Source organism: Schistocerca gregaria, chromosome 6 (genome assembly GCF_023897955.1).
Source record: "Schistocerca gregaria isolate iqSchGreg1 chromosome 6, iqSchGreg1.2, whole genome shotgun sequence".
Classification (NCBI taxonomy): Eukaryota; Metazoa; Arthropoda; class Insecta; order Orthoptera; family Acrididae; genus Schistocerca; species Schistocerca gregaria.
Window position 1 is genome coordinate 435,860,919 of NC_064925.1, and position 22,059 is coordinate 435,882,977.

Below are 22,059 nucleotides of genomic sequence, written 5' to 3' on the forward strand. Positions count from 1 at the left end.
ACAAGCACTAGACATCCGATTGCTAAGAAGAGTAGCTGGGTACATCCTGTATGAGGGGAGAGTGAGTGTAGACATCAGAAAAGAACTGAGAGTGAAAAACTTAAATGAGCAGATTAAAGAATACAGAAACAGCTTGAAGGATTATGTCAAAAGAATGGAAGATGACAGATTACTAAAATTGGTGATAATTATTACCGAGTGGGCAGAAGATATTTAGGAAGCCCAAAGGAAATCAACAATTTCAGTCAAGAGGGTGTAACAGGCAATACCTACCACATGCAGAGAGAAGAAGAAGAGAAATCATATTAAAAATATTGTAATTTTTTAAAGTGACTGTGATTTTAATAAGTTTTGTAATTACATATAAAATGCTGGTCTGATGTAAGAGAACTCCTCAGGGCATTAATGAATAAATAAAAATTAACCTTAATATACAGGTAGTCACAGGATGAATGGTCAATATTCAGGGACATGACAGGAATGATCATTTGAAGCAAAAAACTTCATGTGGACGCATGCGCTCTTCTGAATGGTTTCCAAGATGGAATGTGTTTAATGTACATTGCTACTTATTTTCTCTGTTATTCAGTGCATTGCCATTGTGTACAATGTACCATAATAATGTAGACAAATTCCAGACAAATAATTTGATATAGGATATGCAGTCTCTCAAGTCAAGAAACTACCTCAAACTGGCTTACGTACACCTCAATGCTTGTGCGTTGCACAAGAATTTCCATATTCTCTTGTCTTCATGCAACCTAAAAGTTGTTGAGAAAAAAATGAATAATAGGCCCCTTTTAAAGGAAATGTAATGTAGTTTAATTTTGTACTGTGATATTTTTTCACTAGGGCCCACAAATTTAATGTTACTCAAGAAAAATATACAAAAATAATTTTAAATATGTTTTTTTCTCAGAAACCATTTTGAATAGGGCTTGTGTCCATATTAAGTTTTTGCTTTGAATTATTGTTCTGTCATATCTCTGAATATTGACCATTCCTCCTGAGACAATCTGTATACATGGACTATCTTGTATCTTAAAATAACTGTTACGTTTAGTATCCTATCCACCCAAAGTAATTAAAAGGTGCATAAAGGCTACTGACATACCAACAAAAGCAACTATAATTGCAATAGAAGAAGATATAATAGTATACCTAACAAAAACATTCAACACAACAAGAAAACAGAAGAGCAACAACACAAAAAGATGATGATTAGAACAGATCAAATAAGGATACAAAGAATTAAGATCTGAACTTGGATGGAGACGTGCTCAGTCATGAAAGTAAGTTGCAAGCTGTTTCACTCTGCCAAGAGCACAGAGAACAGGGTGCTGCTTCAAGTAGCCATGTGGTCTGTTCCATGTGATTTCGTCCATGAGAGCTAGTTGCCTTGGTGGAGAGCAGTGAGCTAGTTTGAAAACTGATCCTTAAGAATGGTGGGGAGCAGTGACCTAGTGAGCTACCTTGCAATCTGATCCCTGGGAGTGGTTGGGAGCAGTGAGCTAGTGAGACAGCCTACAGTCCCATCTGAGTAAGGGGCGGAGAGTGCTGAGCTATTGGGAGGGGAGTGATGCCTGGATCACTTTGCAGCATGCTCTGACCAAGTGATGGCCGAAGGGCGCATCTTTTATGATCGCTGCAAACACATTATGAATGTGACACTAAGTCAAAGGATAACACTAACAACTCACTCAGGAGCATCTAAACGTTTATTGAGCTTCTGAAATTTGAGATTTAAAAAAAATCAAGAATGGAAACATGGTGCAAGTGTTTGCTGCATTAATGCATTGTTCTGAAGGCCTCAACTCTTGTTTGCCTTGGTAGCTGTGTGGTCAGCGCAGTGAATTACAAAGTGAAGGTTCCCAGGTTCAATTCCCGGCAAAGTTGAAAATTTTTTTCCCACTCACAGACTGAGTGTTGTGCTGTGCTTACTTTCATATCGTGGTAATTAGCATTACTATTGAAGTGGCTGAATGGATCCTGCCCGACAGCCGATAAATTTGAAAAAAATTAAGCTTTCTTTATTTTCTGTTTTCATAGATGGGAAAATCTTCATGTACTAATAAGGTCTGCAAACCACATGTGCACGTGGTTGATAACACATTTTTTGTAGCTTGGGAAATGTTTTCTTAAGAATGTGATGCAGGGCCCCATTGCATCAGCCTAGTGCAGAATTTTCTTCCTGCTCATTACAGCTACCAGAAATGCATTTTCAAATCAGATGAGCTACTATTCATTTTTTCTGAATCACCCATTATCCACTCTTTTGGAAGATCTGGCTCTTTGAATCAATACAGGAGCACAGTGGCCATCTCTAGTGTGGACAGCAAAGACAGTAGTGTACTGACAGGAGTTGTGGGGGGTGGGGGGGAAGTGAGTCTCTGTTTTGATCACACGGAATTTCTATAATTGGCATATTATTTCTTTATTGCTGGTTTAATCAAACTGACCAAATGTTCAACATATGATAAAAATGTTCAAACTTCCCATCACTTTTTTTGGGGTTCATGGTCTGGCCTGAATTGCTATCTTGTGTCAAACTCATCATCATCTCAGAGCAACACTTGCACCCAGTGTCCTCAATTATTTGTTGTATATGTTCCAATCATGGTCTTTCCCTACAGTTTTTACTCTCTGCAGCTCCCTGTAGCATCATGAGTGATATTTCTTGATGTCTTAACACATGTCCTACCATCCTGTCTCTTGTTCTTGTCAGTTTTTTACATGTTTCTCTCCTTTGCCATCCTGTGGAGATGCTTCTCATTCCTTATCCTATCAGGCCAGCTAATTTCAACATTCTTTTATAGCAACACATCATGAACACTTTGATTTTTTTTTTCTGTTTTTCCTTCAGTCCTTAATCACTTCCATACAATGCTGTGCTGCAAATGTATGTCCTCAGAAACTTTTTCCTGAAATTAAGCTCAATGTTTGATGCTAGTAGACTTCTTTTGACCAAGATTGCCTTCTTTGCCTGTGGTAGTCTGCTTTTTATGTCATTCTTGCTTCATCTGCTATGTGTTATTTTGCCTCCAAAATAGCACAATTCCTTTACTTTGTCCGCTTCATGGTCCCCACTTTTGATGGTAAGTTTCTCACTAAACTCATTCCTCTATGCATTAGTTTTGTCTTTCTTCAGCTTTTTATTCATACAATGTGCTCAGCAGACTGTTCATTCCATTCACTATGTCCTGTAAGCCTTCTTCACTTTTGCTGAAGATAGGAATGCACATCTTATAACTAATATCATACTGACCACTGCCCATACATAAATAATTTAAAAGCTTAATTTCCTCACTAATCTTATGACTTTTCAGTTTTGGTTTCACCCACTGTTGACATTTTCTAAGTTTTTCCCCTAAGTTAAACAACTGTGAAAGTAACACTTGCAGTTTTCACTTTTTCCTTCCATTTTTTGTGAAACTAGACCTGTAAGTATGTAAATGCCTTTATATGTGCATCACATTATTTTTGTTGTTCTTAAATTGTATTGCTAAGACATTTCCAATATCCTTTTAAAAGTGATCCATGGATGACAGCTTACACTACACTCGTTTGTCCTCTGTTAGAATATTGCTGCATCGTGTGGGATCCTTACCAGATGGGATTGACGGAGGACATCGAAAGAGTGCAAAAAATGGCAGCTCGTTTTGTATTATCACATAATAGGGGAGAGAGTGTGGCAGATATGATATGCGAATTGGGATGGAAGTCATTACAGCAAAGACATTTTTCGTCGCAGCGAGATCTTTTTATGAAATTTCAGTCACCAACTTTCTCTTCCGAATGTGAAAATATTTTGTTGAGCCCAACCTACATAGGTAGGAATGATCATCAAAATAAAATACGAGAAATCAGAGCTCAAACAGAAAGGTTTAGGTGTCCGTTTTTCCTGCACGCTGTTAGGGAGTGGAATGGTAGAGAGATAGTATGATTGTGGTTCGACGAACCCTCTGCCAAGCACTTAAATGTGAATTGCAGAGTAGTCATGTAGATGTAAATGTATAAAACAACAACAACTACTACTACTACAACAACAACTACTACTACTACTACTACAGTGATGTGCAAGCGAACCCTGGGACACTGCTGTGCACCTATTAAACCCTCTGCTGCATTCCATGTCACTCTGCATCACTTGTTTATGTGCAGCATGTCCGATGTGCACCCGGCTTTATGATTTTCCTCATCTAGCCCATTCATTTTAAAGTCCTCTGTATTTTATTTTATAGTTATGCAGAGTAATTGTATGAAAATGTTGATTCCTAAAATTTTTCCATTCAGTTGAGACCTAAAAGATTCACTGCCATACTAACTTTTTGCATTTTTTTCAGGCATATCTTAACAGACCAGCTATAATATTTTTTGATGAATTAGATGCTGTGGCACCCATACGATCTAAGCGACAGGACCATGTCCATGCTAGTGTGGTTTCAACTTTGCTGACATTAATGGATGGCCTGAAGTCTCCCCAAGATGTTGTTGTGATTGGAGCAACAAACAGACTTGATGAGATTGATCCAGCTCTCAGGCGACCTGGGAGATTTGATAAAGAACTTTTCTTCCCCCCTCCTGACTTAGAGGTGAGCAGTTATGCCACAATATAGCAAAAATTTCACACATGCCACAATATGTTCTTGTGTCTTCATAACAAGATAAATTGTACAGCAGTGAGCAACTAAGTAGTGATAAACAGGCGGCAATTTTGTACCAGTTTCTGAAGCATATTTTGTTGGCTGAGGTGGGAGAGAACTGCTTGTGAAAGACACAGATTCAGATTCTTGTGCTGGTCTACCACACAGTTCTAATTTTCATACATGTGCAGTTGACTGTCATTTATGTATCCGTTATTATAAAACTGAAATCCAATTGCAATGAAATTACTCTCCATTTGTACTACTTCCCTTATTCATATTAAATTAATATCATTAAGTAATAGTTATGAAATGAGTATGGATCTGTAACAAAATCTGATGAGTTTTAAATATTTGGCTACAGGCTAGAAGAACAATTTTAAACATCCACACAAGACACTGGCACACTGATACTAGCAGCGAGTTTATGGATCGCCTAGCCGAGAATACAGCTGGATACTGTGGTGCTGATCTAGAGGCACTTTGCACAGAAGCTCTTATGTGTGCAATGAAACGCAGCATCTCTTCAGAGCAAAGTACAGCAAAAAGTTTAATGGTACAATAAATCCTTATGACATAAAACGGTTTCTCAAAGTTTGTATGTATTGATGTTTGTGTATATAATATGAACTGAATATATTCATAGGCTACTCCAGCAATTAATTATTCAATGTTTTATGGACAATTCTAAAGTCACCTATGAACATAAATTCTATAATCCCCCCCGTAAATACAGTGTGTCATAATCCTGTCTGTAGGATGAACTTGATACTAATTGGCAATATTACTCTGATCTGATTTTTTTAAAGGTTCATGAAGATGATTTCATTGCAGCCAAATCAAAATTTGTGCCCGCTTATCTTCGGTCATCCATTTCACCAGCTTGTTCATTGTCAGAAGTAATTTGCCCATTACTACAGAAAAGAGTTGAAAGTCTCATGCAGCAACTGGAGAAGAACTATTCATTCAAATTTGTGTTTCCGAAGCAGAGGTAAGTGCAAAATAACAAAAAACTGAAAGCCCAAAATTTATGATTTCTTGTCAGTGAGCTCGCCATTCATAGTAACTGACCGAAAGTCATCAAGTAAAACAGAAGTGATTACTAGTGTTCCCCAAGGTAGCGTTATAGGCCCTCTGCTGTTCCTTACCTGTATAAATGATGGTTTGCAGATGATACAGTCATTTATCATCTAGTAAAATCATCAGAAGATCAAAACAAATTGCAAAATGATTGGAAAGTTATCTGAATAATGTAAAAATTAGCAACTGGCACTAAATAATGAAAAGTATGTGGTCATCCACATGAGTGGTAAACGGAATCTGTTAAACTTTGGTTATACGATATATCAGTCTACTCTAAAGGCCTTGAATTCAACTAAATACCTAGGAATTACAATTACAAACAATTTAAACTGGAAAGAACACATAGAAAATGTTATGGGGAAGGCAAACCAAAGACTCCGTTTTATTGGCAGGACACTTAAGAAATGTAACAGATCTGTTAAGGAGACTGCCTACGCTATGCTTGTCTGCCCTCTTCCGGAGTACTACTGTTCTGTCTGGGATTCTTACCAGATAGGATTAATGGAATACTTTGAGGAAGTTCAAAGAAGAGCAGCACATTTTGTGGTATAGTGAAATAGGGAAGAGAGTGTTATGGACATGATTCAGGATTTGGGATGGACACCATTAAAACAAAGGTGTCTTTGCTGCGGCGGAAGCTTCCATGTTATTTCAATCAACAACTTTCTCCTCTGAAGGCAAAAATATTTTGATGATGCTGACCTACAGGAAGAAATGATCATCATGACAAAATACGGAAAATCAGAGTGATAAAATAAGGAAAATCAGAGCTCCATGGAAAGATACAAATGTTCGTTTTTTCCACTCACTGTTCGAGAGTGGAATAACAGAGAATTATTGTGAATGTGGTGCGATGAACCCTCTGCCAGGCACTTAAGTGTGATTTGCAGTTTATCCATTTAGATGTAGATGAATAGAAAAAGTTTTGTGCTATTATGCACAGAAGAATATCACCTACTCACAAGACAATACGGGACTCTGAATAGGATTGTTTAACTATTACAATAGGTTGAAGACTTTGTATTGCCTCAGAAAGATCCATTCTAACCAAAATACTCCACATTCCTCCAAGAGAAATCTTTTGTTTTCATTTCTCATTTTCATGCGCCTGAACGTCTAGTCTTCCCAAATATGTGTGTCCGTTTCCTCCCATTATCATCTTTATTTTTCGTTTCACCAGGCCACTTGTAGTTTCTTCCCATTTATTACTATTGTCAGAAATTTATTATTATTCCTTTGTCCTTACGTGCTACAAAATGTTGATTCTAATTCTTTCTCAGCATCTTGTATGTGTGTTTCGGCCAGGATAGAGAATAACTTTCAGTTCGTTTTTTACTTTTGTAATGCTTTAAATTTTAAAGAAAATTTATTTTAATAACTTATAACAAGACAGAAACCATGGAATACAGGTTAATGCATTTTTCATTTAAATATCATGTTCTGTATAACCCACTATGAATGTGAAATCAGTCAAAGTATACTTAACATATTGGTTTAGCTATCAAAAACTGTTTCTGAAAGCAATGAAGTGGTGTTAAACATAATTGCTTTGCTATGTTTTGTTTAACATTAGGGAGCAACTTACATAATTACCAGAAAAGTACCTACACAAAGTGTTGTAAGTCAGCATCTTCCACAACACAAATGTTACTAAGCACAAATTATTTACAGATAAATATCACAGAAGGTAATAGTGCCTAAGTCTTACAAAAAGCTTTTGGAGGTGGATATCTCTTGAGAAACACTATACTCTGTAAGCTTGTGGAATAACTCACTCTTCAGTGCAGGAGAGCACTGTTTGTAGGTTCAATTGGGAAGCACTCGTCTACAAACCATGCTCTCGATACATCCATATGCCACCAGTTCATTCACGCCGGCCGCGGTGGTCTCGCGGTTCTAGGCGCGCAGTCCGGAACCGTGCGACTGCTACGGTCGCAGGTTCGAATCCTGCCTCGGGCATGGATGTGTGTGATGTCCTTAGGTTAGTTAGGTTTAAGTAGTTCTAAGTTCTAGGGGACTAATGACCACAGCAGTTGAGTCCCATAGTGCTCAGAGCCATTTTTGAAGTTCATTCACTGAAAACACTACTATGGGTCATGCAGTGAGTGAAGGCAGGCAGGTAAGTCTGTGTTCTAGTGAAATGTTGACAGTAGGTAACAACAAAATTCAAACTGCAGCCCAGGAGAAAACTGCATAGTGCAGTGTTGTCACCAATAGGTGCATTAGAGAGATTGCTGTAAACACCTGCTGGTTGTGACAAGTAAGGCTTTGGCAGTCAGTGGCAGCTCTTAAATTTGTCTCAGATGTTTTACCATATGACTGAGTGTCAGTGGAAGTATCCTTCTGCATCACACTGAGTGGCCTTGACAGGCAGGCATAATTATATTGCTTGATCCATTGATGCATCTGGCAGGATAACAAGACTGAGGACAAAATATCTGCTCATTGTAAATGATTTTCAGTGACAGGCTTCTAAAGTGTGGATGACCGTAGAGTAAAGTAGATTTCTCTGTTGCTGGTGCATGTATTGAAAAGTGACCTGCAAGTGCTGCATGTTATTAGAATTATCCTTTATTTTACACCATTTGGTGTTCCTCAGGGCTCCATTTTAGGGCCAAGCCTATTCATATGCTATGTAAATGATTTCCCAAGTTTCTGGACAATAAGCAATTGATCACTGTGTATGTAGATGACACATCTGGTGTCTGCTATGCAGACAGTGAGCGCAGCCTAGTTGAAGAGATACATAACTATACCGAAAAGGCAACAGCTCACTTTGAAAGAGAGAACTTAAAAGTAAACATAGAAAAATCTAACATTATTCATTTTAAACCAAGCAGTCCAAACAGAAAAAATACTGTGATTGATGAAGTTCTACCAAAAGCCTGTACAGATTGTAAATTCTTGGGTTTATGCATAGATGATTGACATTCATGGAAGCAGCAAGCTGATTATGTCTGTAAAAAAATAATACCTTGTCTATATGTATTAAGAAGATTATCACCATATCTTAATTCTGAAACACTAAGGACTGTATATTATGGATTAGTGTACCCTTTCTTGTCATATGGAATATTACTGTAGGCTGGGACATGACAAATTAATGTGAAAAGGGTTTTCATGCTGCAGAAGCGAGCCTTTAGGATCATAGCAAATGTAAAACCAGGAGCTTCTTGCAAGCCCCTATTCATTAGACACAATATTCTCACAGTTAATGCCATGTATATAGAAGAAACTATAATGCTAGTGAAAGAAGGCATTAACATCATGAAAAGAAACTTGGCTATTCACAACTATGAAACAAGGCATAGAAAAGACTTTCATGTAGTTAACAGAAGGTTAACAGTGAAATGCCCATCAAAGGAGCTGTTGTTAATAACTTGTTACCAAATGTAGTTAGGATATTGACAGGGGATATTTTTAAAAAGAGAGTCAAGCAGTGGCTTATCCATATGCTCTTATTACTTGAATTTATCAAGAATTGTAATGTAATAAGAAATAATGTAAACTAAAAAAAATGCAACTGTAAAAACTTTATACCTAATTGAAAATGCACATGCATGTAGAATTACATTTTGCAAGCAATAAATTGAAATTGAAACCATCTCAAGTTGCACAACTTTTATAGTACTTAATAGAGTTGGGCTAATAAGGCCCTCCACATTACTAAGAGATAAATTACAGAATGTTCTGGTTGAGAATTATGAACTATTTAGGAATAAAGGAGACGATTCACTGAAAGAAAGGTGCACTGTGTAGCTGATAGATACACAAGCAGTAAGGTCAGAGCTTGATTAGCTTTCAGAATGCACTTTCTTTCACAAGCTTGGAGGAAAAGCATGCACAAGCTTGGAGGAAAAGCATGCACACAAACACACATACACTGACTCACTCACTATATTCAAATGCCTGTCTCCTTACATTGTGCTCAGTTAATTGCCAGCTCTCTGCTGGCCCACAATAAGCATACGGGGGTGAGGTGGGGTGTGGGGTGGGGTGGGGTGTGGGCTGGAGGGAGGCAGTAGGCACATGCACCTATTTGTTTACCCCCACCCAATTTGTATCCCCACATCAGCTAGTTGTGTGCTATTATCCCACACCCCAGTCTATGAAATAATGCCCCAGCTATCTGCCACCTGCTCCCTTTACCTGCATCCCCATCTAGCCCACAGACAGCTCCCTGCCCTCCCACAAGCCATTCCCCTCCCCACCCCCTCTCTGCCTCTGGCCCCTCTCCCTCAGTCTCTGTGGGCCAGGAAAGTGCAATCTTGAAAAAGGAAGAGCTTGAAAAAGGAAGTGAAAGGTTAGGCAAGATCTGGACCTTTCATTTGTGTACCTATTGACGATGCAGCACTTCTCCCTTTTGGTGAGTCAGTTCTTTTATTCCTGAATAATCACATTACAATGTATATTGCAATTTTAAATGGTAAAAGTTCTGCTTATAGCCTCCACTTCTTGCTAGTCTTGCAGACGCATACATACTCAGCAACATACTCAGCAACATGCATCGACAACATTGTAACAAATTATAACTTTGATAATGTAAATAAATTCTGTCTAGACTAAGGTCTTTCTGATCACTCTGCCTTGTTTGTGTCACTACCAAAAACTGACAAACATAATATAAAGAAGACTTGTATCAAAAGGAGTTTCAATAAAACAAATATTGAAATATTCTATGAAAAACTAAGTAAAGTTAAGCGGTGTTTCAGGGATGGTGATTCAACAAATGAAAACTTTAGTACATTCTTAAACAGTTTTATTGAAGTATTTAATGAAACTTTCCCGCCAAGATCATATTGCAACAAAACATCAAGTAAGATAAAATGGATCACACCAGGAATAAAAACATCGAGTGAGAGGAAAAGGAAGCTACACAATCAACTGAAGTACAACAAAGATCCTGATTTTGTAAAATATGTTAGAAACTATAAAACTATTTTCAAAAAAGTTGTGAAAGCTTCAAAACAAATGGCAAATAACAAATTCATTCTAGGGCAGAAAAATAAAACAAGGGCAGTATGGTCTGTAGTTAAGTCTGAATTAGGTGTCCAAAACCATAAACAAGATATCTCAGAAATCAAACTTAAGGAAAAATTGGTTGTAAATCCAGCTCAAATATCTGAGTGCTTCAATGAATACTTTATAAATGTAGCACAATCTGATTTAGAAATAGCAAATTATGAGCAGAAAGTAAATAGTTTTGGGTTAAAAGACAATACCACTGAATGTCTTAAAAAATTCAACACAGTCTCAGCAAAACTTGTTGAAAATATCATACTTTCCTTGAAAGACAAAAACTCGGCTGGCTGGGATGGGATACCCACCAAAATAATTAAAAAAGTTTACAACGTAATAGCTCATCATAATAAACAAATCCTTTGAAGACAGTTACTTCCCTGATCTCTTGAAATATGCGGAAGTAAAACCATTGTATAAAAAAGGTTCAAAAGATGATATGGGAAATTATCGCCCCATCTCTATACTTCCTGTCATATCAAAAATATTTGAAAAAATTGCTGCTTTACAGATACAAAGCTTCATCACACAAAATGATATCATTTCACCAAACCAATTTGGCTTCCAACAAGGTAAAAACACAGTAGATGCAATAAATGAGTTTATTGAAAAAATTACTTCATCACTAGATAGGAAAGCTAAGGTCGCAGGAATATTTTGTGATCTTACAAAAGCATTCGACTCTGTAAACCATGCCCTCATGCTTTTCAAACTCAACAGGTATGGAATAAGGGATATTGCTTTGAAATGGTTTGAATCATACCTCTCGGAGAGGAAGCAAAGGGTAATAATCACATCAAATGGAGCAGATTACTTCTCAGAGTGGAAAACTGTCACACAAGGTGTTCATCAAGGCTCAATTCTTGGACCCATTTTATTCTTGTTCTATGTAAATGACTTGCCTCTCAATATAAATACTCATTTAACTTTGTTTGCAGATGATACTTCTGCCCTAATTGAAAATGAAAATTCTGAAAATGTACCACATTGTGTCATGAATACGTTAAGAAACCTGGAAACATGGTTCAGTCTAAATGGCTTAAGGCTAAACATTTCAAAAACCCACCTGATGAGTTTTAAATCCAAAAAGTCAAAAACTGAAGAAATCTGTATCACTCACAACAATCAAAAAATGAAAGAACTTGACTCAGTCAGGTTCCTGGGAATAAACTTAGACAAAACTTTGAGCTGGAATTCTCATATAGAATATCTAGCAAATAAATTAAACAGCCTTGCTTTTGCAATGGAAATTTTAGCCTGTGCCACTGATATGGCCACCAGGAAAATAGCGTATTACAGCTACTTCGAATCAGTTATTCGATATGGCATAATTTTTTGGGGAAACTCTGGAAACGTTACACGGATCTTAAAATTGCAAAAAAGAATTGTTCGCAACATGTGCTCTGCACAGCCGAGGGCATCATGTAGACCATTATTTAGAGATCTAAAAATATTAACTGTTCCCTCTCTATACATCCTTGAGGTGATTCTTTTCCTACGCAGGAGAGCTGATCTATTCCAAAAACATCATTTTGAACACTCGTATGACACGAGACATAAAGAAAACTTTATGCTCACCTCTCATCGCTTAAAACTGCGTGCTCAGACTCCTCAGTATATAGCCATGAAAATTCACAACTCTATAAAAGAGTGTGGCATGATGAGTATGAAGGTAAATATTTTAAAAAGCAAGTTACATGATTTTCTAATTAAACGATGCTACTACTCTGTGGAAGATTTCATGAAGGATGAAGTGATACTTTGAGCTGGATCCCTAAAATGGAATAAAAATTTCTGATAGTTATAGTAGATGTAAATGCTATAAGTTTGACAAATTTTAAGTAAGTAAATTCTTCACAAAGTATTACTGTAAGTATGACAAAATTGTAAATAAGCTAATTGTAACCTTGATGTGTCTCCTGTACATCAGACATATGTTCTGAAATATTGTACGTTATGAGATAAATAAAACACATTTAACATTTAACATGACTTGCCAGATGTACATATATGAATGAGTTCAACTGTTTAAAATGGTGATGTACTTGCACATTGTAATATTCAATCAGCAATATGAATACTACTGATTCATTGTGAAGACAGGTTGTATAGTGAAGACAGTTTTAGAATGATGATGATGATGATGATGATGAAGTCCCATACTCCGTGATGGAGTGTAGGGGAATGATGCGGGAGACCTGCACTGCCGTACTAGGCAAGGTGCTAATGGAGATGGTTTGCCATTGCCTTCCTCTGACCATAATGGGGATGAAAGATGATGATAAAGATGACACCCAGTCATCTCAAGGCAGGAAAAATCCCTGACCCCGCCGGGAATTGAACCCGGGACCCTGTGCTCGGGAAGCAAGAACGCTACTGCGAGACCACGAGCAGCGGAGAGTTTTAGACTAAAACTAGTAAATACCAAAAGAACTGTGTAACTGAGACTGTGAGAAATAAAGAATAATCTAGCTGTCTTCTATATATACACGAAGCCAATTGTTGTCGACTGTCAAACTGACAAGGATTGCTTCTTACTACAGTAGCAGAAGGTGCATTCCACCAAGTTGTGTGACAGCAAATGCTTTGTATTGATGTTACTTTGGGAAATGTGGGAAAAGATCACATAGAAAATATAGCTCAAGCCAAACCCACTGAAGCCAAGCAGTTGGAAAATGGCTACATCTAGCACCAAACTGCACTGCAGCTGGGAGGACCATGCCTTACTGGTGCTGCAGTCAGGGAGCTGCAAATGGCTGTAACTCTGTAGCTTACACCAAGTGCAGTGCAGTCAGATGGGCTGGCTGGTGCGATAATTCGCAGCTACCATAATTGCCATAAGATATCATTCAAAACACCACTTAGATCTGGAGCAGATAATGTTCTCACTTCCTGAGAAATTTCCTTATCTAACACTGGTTTTTGACAAAATTATGAAGAAGGATAGATTATGAAGAATAATTATGAAGAGGATAGATATAGTGGAGATGTTAAGTCGCAGATAGGTGCAAGAAAAAGACTGCTAAACGGGTAAGCTTTCGGCCGAAAGGCCTTCTTCTGAAGTAGACAACACACTCACATTCATGCTAACACAATTCACACACACAGAGGAACTCCGACACTGGTCACCAAGGCTGAATTGCGAACAATGGCAGATGATGGGAGAAGTAATCTGAGTGGTGGTGGTGGTGTTGGTAAGAAGAAGGCTGGGGCATGGAGGGGAGGAGATAGCAGGGTAGAGATGGGGAACTGTAAATTGCTTTTTTTCCCCTAAGGGAAGTCTTTCCGCTCCCGGGATTGGAATGACTCCTTACCCTCTCCCTTAAAACCCACATCCTTTCATTTTTCCCTCTCCTTCCTTCCTTCCTGATGAAGCAACTGCCAGTTGCGAAAGCTCGTAATTCTGTGTGTGTGTTTGTGTGTTTTGTTCATGTGCCTGTCTGCCGGCACTTTCCCGCTTGGTAAGTCTTGGAATCTTTGTTTTTAATATATTTTTCCCATGTGGAAGTTTCTTTCTGTTTTATATATATCTTTCCTCGTCACCTTAGCCAGCTTCATCCTGACCCACAACTTCTTCACTTTTGAAGGCCAGACATACCAACAATTAAAGGGAACAGCCATGGGTACCAGGATGGCCCCCTCGTATGCCAACCTGTTTATGGGTCGCTTAGAGGAAGCCTTCTTGGTTACCCAAGCCTGCCAACCCAAAGTTTGGTACAGATTTATTGATGACATCTTCATGATCTGGACTCACAGTGAAGAACAACTCCAGAATTTCCTCTCCAACCTCAGCTCCTTTGGTTCCATCAGATTCACCTGGTCCTACTCCAAATCCCATGCCACTTTCCTAGACATTGACCTCCATCTGTCCAATGGCCAGCTGCACACATCCGTCCACATTAAACCCACCAACAAGCAACAGTACCTCCATTATGACAGCTGCCACCCATTCCATATCAAAAGGTCCCTTCCCTACAGCCTAGGCCTTCGTGGCAAACGAATCTGCTCCAGTCCTGAATCCCTCGACCATTACACCAACAACCTGAAAACAGCTTTCGCATCCCGCAACTACCCTCCTAACCTGGTACAGAAGCAGAGAACCAGACCCACTTCCTCATCCCCTCAAACCCAGAACCTCTCACAGAAGAACCCCAAAAGTGCCCCACTTGTGACAGAATACTTCCCGGGACTGGATCAGACCTTGAATGTGGCTCTCCAGCAGGGATACGACTTCCTAAAATCCTGCCCCGAAATGAGATCCATCCTTCATGAAATCCTCCCCACTCCACCAAGAGTGTCTTTCCGCCGTCCACCTAACCTTTGTAACCTCTTGGTTCATCCCTATGAAATCCCCAAACCACCTTCCCTACCCTCTGGCTCCTACCCTTGCAACCGCCCCCGGTGTAAAACCTGTCCCATGCACCCTCCCACCACCACCTACTCCAGTCCTGTAACCCGGAAGGTGTACACGATCAAAGGGAGAGCCACGTGTGAAAGCACCCATGTGATTTACCAACTGACCTGCCTGCACTGTGACGCTTTCTATGTGGGAATGACCAGCAACAAACTGTCCATTCGCATGAATGGACACAGGCAGACAGTGTTTGTTGGTAATGAGGATCACCCTGTGGCTAAACATGCCTTGATGCACGGCCAGCACAGCTTGGCACAGTGTTACACCGCCGAGTTATCTGGATACTTCCCACCAACACCAACCTATCCGAACTCCGGAGATGGGAACTCGCCCTTCAGTATATCCTCTCTTCTCGATATCCGCCAGGCCTCAACCTCCGCTAATTTCAAGTTGCCGCCGCTCATACCTCACCTGTCTTTCAACAACTTCTTTGCCTCTGTAGTTCCGCCTCGACTGACATCTCTGCCCTTACTCTTTGCCTTTAAATATGTCTGCTTGTGTCTGTGTATGTGCGGATGGATATGTGTGTGTATGGGTGTGCGAGTGTACACCTGTCCTTTTTTTCCCCTAAGGGAAGTCTTTCCGCTCCCGGGATTGGAATGACTCCTTACCCTCTCCCTTAAAACCCACATCCTTTCATCTTTCCCTCTCCTTCCTGAAGAAGCAACCATCGGTTGCGAAAGCTAGCAATTCTGTGTGTGTGTTTGTTTGTTTTATTAATGTGCCTGTCTGCCGGCGCTTTCCCGCTTGGTAAGTCTTGGAATGGCAGGAGTTCATCCGCTGTTGCAGATGTGTGCGAGAACCATCACCCCGACGCACCGGAAGCAGTACATTTGGCGATGGGCTTATTAAGGCTATAAAGCTAAACAGCTGTGATCACATAAACTTTATTTCCACTGAGGTTGCACACTACTGTAGATCATCTTTGAAAGTAGTGTCTTCTAGTGTTTGGTACATAGATGATGTCAGTCATCTCACGTTATTTATATTAGATGGCAAAGCTATAAAGAGGGGAAGATTTGGGCAATTGATCAATTGTTTTAGTTAGGAAATTCATTTGTGTCTCTTTATGTCAATTGGACTTTGATACAAAAACATTTGTAATATAAAAGGGGATTTAATCTACAATAAATTAATAACCAGAAACAGCATTTATCATTTGGTAGGTACTAATTCCCTTAATCAATTATTTATGTTTATGTTGTAATGTATATGTTAAAGAGCAAGAAAAAGAAGATAATCACCATAAAGAGATCCTAAGATCTGCTTCAGGGGGTAGTCAAACAGGACCAAATCTTCATTTTCACATTCAGTGTTTCTGTTCCGCACATTCATTTTACACCCAGCTAGAGTAGCATCTTGGATATTTATAACCATGTACTAACCTGACCATAGATCCTGTTCATCCTGCCACTGAATTTCACTGATCTCTGATATATCTAATTTCAACCTATCCCTTTCTCAGTTTAGATTTTCTAACCTACCTACCAATTATGGAAGATAACACTCCAACCCATAGAATATGAGTTCTGCTTTTCTTGATGATGAGATTCTCCTGAGTAGTTCCCCACTGCATATAGGAATTTGGGGCTACTTTAATTCTGGAATATTTTGTACAACAAGTTTCTTCATAATTTAAGCTTATAGTAGAGTTGCATATTCTTGGGAAAAAGTGATGCTATAGTTTCCCTTTGCTTTCAGCCATTTAAAGTGCCTGCAGGGCAAGGCCATGTAGGCTGAAATTACAAGATCAGACCTGGCTGTTGCCCCTGCAACTAAAAATCCAGCTGCCCCTCTTCAGGCACCACAGGTTTGTCTGGCCTGTCCACAGATTCCTCTCCATTGCACCTATGGTACAGCTATATGTGTCACTGAGGGAAGCAAGCCACCCTACCTAACTGAGGCAAGCCAGTCACCCTACCTCACTGAGGCAAGCAAGCCACCCTACCTCAGCAGTGTCGGTGGTTCATGGGCCAGAGATAGAATGTTAATTGTTTTCTAGTGCTCTAACTTTGAGTAGAGAAAGAAAGAGATTTAAGTAACACAATTTTACTACTACAATGATGAATTAGTTGATTATTAAAATCTGTTTTCAGATTAATTCTGTTTTTAAATCATGAGCTAATAGTAGAAATAAATTTTCTTTGCTTGATACAGGTTCGAAATAAAAGACAAAATGCTCTTTTGTCCACGTATATTGTTGACTGGGTCTGCAGACCAAGGCCTCACATCTCACTTGGCACCTGCAATTTTGCATAGGCTGGAGCATCTGCCAGTTCATCTCTTTGATGTTACTACATTGTGCAAATACAACAGCCTCACAGATTGTGGTTGTGTAGAGGTTTGTATGCTTGTACTAGGAAAAGGAGCAGCTACAGTAGATTTGTGGTTGCATAGAGGTGAGTATGCTTGTACTAAGAAAAAGCAGCTACAGCAGATTTGCATTGTAGTTGCTAAGTAGTGCTCTTTTAATTCTTGCACTAGGTATGTTCTGAATTATATTAATTGTTAAATTAATATGGAAGTCATATATCAGAGAAATACAACATTATATGATTGATTTATCAGAGCTGGGCAACAGAGTCTGTCAAGTGAGGTGGTGCAGTGGCAAGGCACTTTTGAGAGGACAGTGATTTGGATACATGTCTGGCCATACAGATTACGGTTTTCCACAATTTTCCTACATTACTTAAGGATACTATTGGTATGGTTCCATTGAAAAGTACACAGCCAACTTCCTTTCCCATCATTGCTTTAAACTGGTTTCTGCTTCATCTCTAGTGACCTAGTTGCCAATAGGACACTAGATCCCAATCTTTCTTCCTTATATTCTTTCTTCTTTCATTTCACAAGAAGCAACTGGCTCAATAATAGTCATTAAGAAACAAAAATTAGATATTTTAACAGAATTAGAATTTCAAAATTAATTTAACAGATATGAATTAAAATCATTAGTAGAAGCATTGCCAGGTGTGATTTGAATTTAAGTAACAGTGATGAAACAGATTTCTTTTCACTAACAGTTGTCTGGATCATTTTATGGAATTTTATATAGGTTTTATATGTTTGCATGATTGGAGCAATGTGAAGATTTAGTGGAAAGACATTTCTTCCTAAGCCAAAACCACTAAATATTATTTATTTCATGATGACCAAAATAGAAGATGACACCAAGCTTCTGCCAAGATTGGTCATGATAAAATAAATAATATTTAATGATCTTGGCTTCCGAAAAAATTTCTTTGGTTTATAGAATTTTGTCTTGGTACTAGAGCATTACTGTGATGCACACATGAGTGTCGACCTGAGGTAACATGTTTCTCTGTAATTCATCCTGTGATGGGTGGCACTAATGTGCAAAACTTAGGACGAAAGTAACTTTAACATGATTTGTCACTTCCAAGTAACATAGCTTGGTGAAACTTGGACCTTAAAAAGGAAGACCTGCTGCAGTGTAGTACAGAAGGTAACTGAAAGAAGTAAGCAATGAGATAAACAGAAATGCCACTTTTATTCAAATACAGTAACTACACTGAAGTTACTGTGAATCATAATGGTCCAGTGGAACAGTAAGTCACAGTTCTTAATATGGTGTGTGATCGCCATGGAGGGCAATGCATGCTCTGCAACATGTTCCCATGCTGGCTGCAATGTTGGTAAGGAGTTCTTGTGGTAAGCCATTCCTCAACCAGTGTGGCTGACAATTGCTGGATGGTCCTTTGTGTGTGTGGAAGTGCTGCAGTATGTCTCCAATACATCCACTAATGTTCAGTGTGATTTAAGTCAGGAGAATGGGCAGACCAGTCCATTTGCCAAATATCCTTTCATCTCAAGAACTGCATCCATAAAAATGAAATCAAGAGCAAATGAACCACATGAAAAGATGCACATTGGGAAGGAGTTCAATGTCACAATAACAATGACAAATGAGTTTACTGTGTTAAAAGATTTGGAGGTTAGTATGCCCATACAGCATTATGCCTCCCCACACCATAACACATGGACCACCAAAAGGATCATGTTCGATAATGATCATGGGTGTGTTACATATTCCCTCCTCTCACCATACCAAGCGGGGTGGTGCAGTGGTAAGGCACTGGACTCGCATTCAGGAGGACAATGGTTCAATCCCACGTCCGGCCATCCTGATTTAGGATTTCCCTAAATCACTGCAGGCAAATGCCGGGATGGTTCCTCTGAAAGGGCACGGCTGACTTCCTTCCCCATCCTTCTGTACACCGATGAGACCGATGACCACGCTGTCTGGTCTCCTTCCCCAAACAACCAACCAACCAACCTCTCACCATATGAGAGTGCATCTAGCATAGTTGAACGTGATCATTTTGGTGGCCAGGTGTTGTGGTGTGGGGAGGCATTATGTTGCATGGATGTATGAAGAATAATACATGATGCATTCAGAAACATAGTTGGAGGAGCTCTTGGAATAAAAGATATTCGGCAAATGGACTGGACTGTCCATTCTCCTGACCTAAATTTCATCAAGCACATGTGGTATGCATAGGGGAGAAGTATTGTAGCATGTCGACATGCACCAATGGCCATCCAGCAGTTGTCCCCCACACTAGTGGAGGAAGTTTCTTTTATCTCTAACTTTTGCACATCTGTGTAGAACCTCAAGCAATGTTCCTCCAGGTGATCTCTGGCAGTTATCTGACACAGACTGTGTGATGTTTGTCTGCCTTTGATTCTGCGTTGATAGTCCTCAGTGTCGAAGTACTGCATTGTTATACTGGTGGAAAAGTGGGGGAGGGAGTTCATCACTGACTACTGTAAATGATGTAGCTGACAGTTACTCAGCTGCATTTCACAGTTCTTTACTTTCGCTGTTCACAAACCCCCCAACATTACACAGTTATAGGGCCAGTTCACTATTGGTAAATTTAGATAAGCTTCATTAATAGCTTGCAGGCAAATGTCAGCATACTGCTACAATAGTTTGCTGTTGAACTTCTATGAGCAGTAAAAACCTAATCAGACAGTTCACATTTCTTTCAGAATAATGCGGTATGTGTGACACTACTTCTCAAATAAATGTAACAGACACATTCATTGCTTTAGCACACAGTCTACTTGTGTTACACTAATTCCACTGAATTATTGTTACTCTAATTGATACAGACTTCCCGTTTGAAAATTGGCTGTTGACTGATTGACTGAGGATCAAAATTTGGGCCTTTATATATCTTCACAATAATAGGCACTGAAACTATACATTGTTTGATGTTTAACTTACAGAAATTACAATTAAAACATAACTCATTCAATTAACTGCATATATCAAAAAATTCCTTCTTTTTAACAGTTTCTTCTTCTGCAAGGGTTAAGCCAAATTATTTGTTTAAATTGTGAAATTAAAAGATATAGTTATACAAACAATACTTTTAACAAAACTGGTAACTACTTTGGAATTAATTAAGGGCTGGCTTTGCTAACATATTTTCGAATAGAGCCAAATAAATACTTCAAAAATCCTAGTGGTTCTTCGTCCACATGTTTATAATTAGTACAGAATTTATATTTGTTTATAAGTCAACAATAGAATTCAAGTCACGGAAAAATTACAGATTGCACTCTGTAAGAAGAGATATTAACTAGGAATAGTCAAAATAAATTACGAAATTAATTAGATACACATTCCATTAGAACTACTGACACCCTTGGGAGAGCCAGCCCTGACAAAACTGTACCATCTGGTGAGCAAGATGTATGAGACAAGCGAAATACCCTCAGACTTCAAGAAGAATATTATAATTCCAATCCCAAAGAAAGCAGGTGTTGACAGATGTGAAAATTACCAAACTATCAGTTTAATAAGTCACAGCTGCAAAATACTAACACGAATTCTTTACAGATGAATGGAAAAACTGGTAGAAGCTGACCTCGGCGAAGATCAGTTTGAATTCCGCAGAAATGTTGGAACACGTGAGGCAATACTGACCCTATGACTTATCTTAGATTTTAGATTAAGGAAAGGCAAACCTTCATTTCTAGCATTTGTAGACTTAGAGAAAGATTTTGACGATATTGACTGGAATACTCTCTTTCAAATTCTAAAGGTGGCAGGGGTAAAATACAGGGAGTGAAAGGCTATTTACAATTTGTACAGAATCCAGATGGCAGTTATAAGAGTTGAGGGGCATGAAAGGTAAGCAGCGGTTGGGAAGGGAGTGAGACAGGGTTGTAGCCTATCCCCGATGCTATTCAATCTGTATATTGAGCAAGCAGTAAAGGAAACAAAAGAAAAATTCAGAGTAGGTATTAAAATCCATGGAGAAGAAATAAAAACTTTGAGGTTCGCCGATGGCATTGTAATTCTGTCAGAGACAGCAAAGGACCTGCAAGAGCAGTTGAATGGAATGGACAGTGTCTTGAAAGGAGGATATAAGATGAACATCAACGAAAGCAAAATAAGGATAATTGAATGTATTCGAAATTAAGTCAGGTGAAACTGAGGGATTTAGATTAGGAAATGAGACACTTAAAGTAGTAAAGGAGTTTTGCTTTTTGGGGAGCAAAATAACTGATGATGGTCGAAGTAGAGAGGGTATACAAAGCAGACTGTCAATGGCAAGGAAAGTGTTTCTGAACAAAAGAAATTTGTTTACATCGAGTATAGATTTAAGTGTCAGGAAGTCGTTTCTGAAAGTATTTGTATGGAGTGTGGCCATGTATGGAAGTGAAACATGGATGATAACTAGCTTGGACAAGAAGAGAATAGAAGCTTTCGAAATGTGGTGCTACAGAAGAACGCTGAAGATTAGATGGGTAGATCATATAACTAATGCGGAGGTATTGAATAGGATTGGGGAGAAGAGGAGTTTGTGGCACAATTTGACTAGAAGAAGGGATTGGTTGGTAGGACATAGCTATTCACACTAT

At 38.9% G+C, this 22,059-nt stretch overlaps 1 protein-coding gene across 1 annotated transcript in view; it reads left to right on the plus strand.

Annotated features, from left to right (window-relative positions):
* The window catches only part of LOC126278292 (ATPase family AAA domain-containing protein 2-like), a 115,495-nt gene that overhangs the window by 11,610 nt on the left and 81,826 nt on the right, over window positions 1-22,059 (plus strand). The window contains exons 4-7 of the mRNA XM_049978303.1: window positions 4,344-4,592; window positions 5,008-5,199; window positions 5,453-5,634; window positions 17,317-17,500. Coding sequence (XP_049834260.1) covers window positions 4,344-4,592; window positions 5,008-5,199; window positions 5,453-5,634; window positions 17,317-17,500 — 807 coding nt within the window. The remainder of the gene's footprint in view (window positions 1-4,343; window positions 4,593-5,007; window positions 5,200-5,452; window positions 5,635-17,316; window positions 17,501-22,059) is intronic.